The following is a 2,826-nucleotide window of genomic DNA, read 5'->3' as shown; positions in this document are numbered from 1 at the left end:
ATCAAAAAAGACTAGGTACTATTAGTGTAATTTAACCATAATTAACTAATTGGGATTAAAATAAAAATATTAAAATCTAAAGGACTAAATATGGTATTTACCCTAAATAATATATAAAAAACGGTTAATGACTAAAAGAAATAAAATAAAATGCAAAGACCGAATTAAAATACATAGAAACCTGATTTCAGTGACTAAAATGGAAGAATTACAAATTACATGTATTGCGGAAGAGGTTTTCCCATTCTTGAAATTATGCAGAGATCCCTCCCTAAAATGACATAGTTTCGGGGGAGGTATAAATAGCCCTCAAACCGACCTTTAAGGCAAAAATCTCTCATTTTTTCTATTGGCTTCTCTCTCTTTTTACCCTAAAACCGAAACCGAGAACCGTTTATCCTAAAAATTCCTCAATCGACCTAGATATGAGATTATACCTTCGACGATTCGACTTTCTGAAAATGCGTGGAGGATCTGGCGGTTGGGTAAGTTCTCTCGATCTATTCTCTTTATTTCCTTTCGTTGTTTGTTTTGGTTGGTTGCCCTCGCTCTTTGTATGTGTCTGTCATTGTTGTTCTTTGCAGGTATGATGGCCTTTTTATAGGCCCTCAAGGTACTTCATAATGATAAAGCTTCGGTGAGTCACCAGAGCTATGGTGGTGACTAACCCTAGAGACGATGAGGTGTGCGCTATCCTGCTACTTCTGGATTCTTCTGATGAGGCGGTGGTAGCGTGGCAGGATCGGAGTGGAGCACTTAGAGGCGACGGCCGGAATAGCCCTAGGGTATAATGGAACCCTAGGGTTTCTGGAAGCTCCATCTAGACCTTTGGATTTCTCCAGATCCAACGGTTGTGAGAGTTGGTGGCTGGAGTGAGATGTGTGGGAAACCCTAGCAGAAATGGGCTTGTTGGGTCATTTGTGCCTGGATTGATTCTGGGCCTGCCACAGGTCCTAGGTCTGACTCGGGTTGTTGGGATCCTCCATCTGCTGGGTCGAATCTCCTTCCATCAGTCTGTGTGTACTGGGCTTTGGTTGTAATTGGGCTTCCGAGATTTGTTATCAATTGGGCCTCCAGACTTGTAAATGGGCTTGTAATATTATTATTTAATAATAATAATAATATAATTATATTAGTAGGTAAACTCGGACGAAAATGACTTTCGACAATAATATATTCGAATAAAAACCGAACAAGAAATAACTCAACTCAACCAAAACCTGACTCGAATTAAATCTTAATAAAATAACCCCTGATGGGTTTACCACGTCTAATTATGTCTAAACAAACATGAGCGAACCACGGCACAATATTTTTGACCATTTGAATTACGTCTAAATAAATAGAAGAGGGACCGCACAATGACCTAAAATGAATGTTGTATATAATTAAGGGTAAACTTCATGTTTTATACTTTTGTTTTATTTTGACGATTAAATTATTTTTCTAAAATATATTAAATATTTAATTTTAATTTCATTTTGATTATACAAAATTAAAAATAATAATAACTGCATTATCATTAAAAAAATACTAATAAAATATATCATGTCAATTAGTTTTTGAAAAATAATAATAGAAATATCACGCCTAACATGTATTATGTTAGAAAGATTATCAAAATAAATTTAACTAAAATATAATGTTAATTTTTTAAATAAATAATTAAATGATTAAAATAGAATAAAATTAAAATTAATAATTAGGTAAAAGTATAGTTTTCTCCAGAATTAATTAATTTTTATATAAATTATTTTAGATAAACCTAAAAGAAAAAAATCAATTTGTTATAATTTTACCAAAATTTTCATTTAATCTAATATATCGTATATAGTCACATTTTTTTATATGACATATTTTATTTATTAGGAACTTGATTTTTTTCTGTTTTAAAAAGAAATTTGTAAAATGTATATGCATTGTAGATAAATTCTAAACGGAAATAAATTTATAATGAATTTAAACATTATTTAAAATGAAAATGAAATAGAAAAAAGGAATTATTGTTAAGTAAATGTTAGTAATTGTTTTGAATCCATCTGGTCATAAAAAAAGAAACACTGGTCTCATTCTCATATCATCTTAAAAAAAGAGAGGACAAACCCTTAATTTATTATTAAATTTCTCTGCAGAGGAACACTTACACAATGCCAAACAGCATGAAGAAGCTACACACTTTAACTAAAATCAGAGAGATAATACCATTATAAAACTAGGGTGTCTAGAGAGGAGGAGGCGAGAGGAAAGGGACGGGAGGAAATGGGAAAGGCGGTAAAGGAAACCCGGCAAACGGAGGACCGTTTGGAACTACAAAGGGCGGCGTAAACGGCAACGGCGGCAGCTGAAGCGGTGGCGTAAATGGCATGTCCGGGAAGGGAAAGGGAAAAGGTGGCAAGTTCTTCATCTCCCTATAGTCACTCTTAGCTTCCTGTTCCTTCCCCACCACCACCATATCCGCCGCCACGCGATCCTCCGTTGGTGGCGTCGTCCCAAGCTGACGAGGGCGAGCTGCGTCGCTCTGGACGAGCAGAACCAGAACCACCACGAGGGTGGAAAACAGCGAGCTTCCACTGTTTTTACGAACCATGACTGTTCACTGCTAACTTTCGTGTCCATTGTGGTTTATATAGAGGGGATAAAATATCCATTGAATTGAATAATGAAAGCAGTGATCTTGTTGGTCGTGCCGTGGAAACAGTGTATTCAGATTTTCAATGCATATAGTAAATATTAACAGATTAAATGCGAGAAGAGGGGTTGGATTTTGAAATGAGTGAGTGCAGTGCCATTTAAACCTCTGTACCTGATTACAGTGAAAAGCAAACG

General features: G+C 35.4%; 1 protein-coding gene across 1 annotated transcript; it reads right to left on the bottom strand.

The window, feature by feature from the left end:
• Positions 1-2,221: 2,221 nt before the first annotated feature.
• On the bottom strand, positions 2,222-2,587 carry LOC120145868 (chitin-binding lectin 1-like). Its single transcript, XM_039159592.1, has one exon. The coding sequence runs from the start codon at positions 2,585-2,587 to the stop codon at positions 2,222-2,224; it is 366 nt and encodes a 121-aa protein (XP_039015523.1).
• Between the last annotated feature and the right edge of the window lie 239 nt (positions 2,588-2,826).

This window comes from Hibiscus syriacus, unplaced genomic scaffold (genome assembly GCF_006381635.1).
Source record: "Hibiscus syriacus cultivar Baekdansim isolate YM2019G1 unplaced genomic scaffold, ASM638163v2 tig00002511_pilon, whole genome shotgun sequence".
Classification (NCBI taxonomy): Eukaryota; Viridiplantae; Streptophyta; class Magnoliopsida; order Malvales; family Malvaceae; genus Hibiscus; species Hibiscus syriacus.
This window is presented reverse-complemented; position numbering and strand designations above follow the sequence as displayed.

Bases quoted from the DNA above. Each gene is read 5' to 3' on its own strand.
- LOC120145868 (XM_039159592.1), bottom strand. From the start codon at position 2,587: ATGGTTCGTAAAAACAGTGGAAGCTCGCTGTTTTCCACCCTCGTGGTG.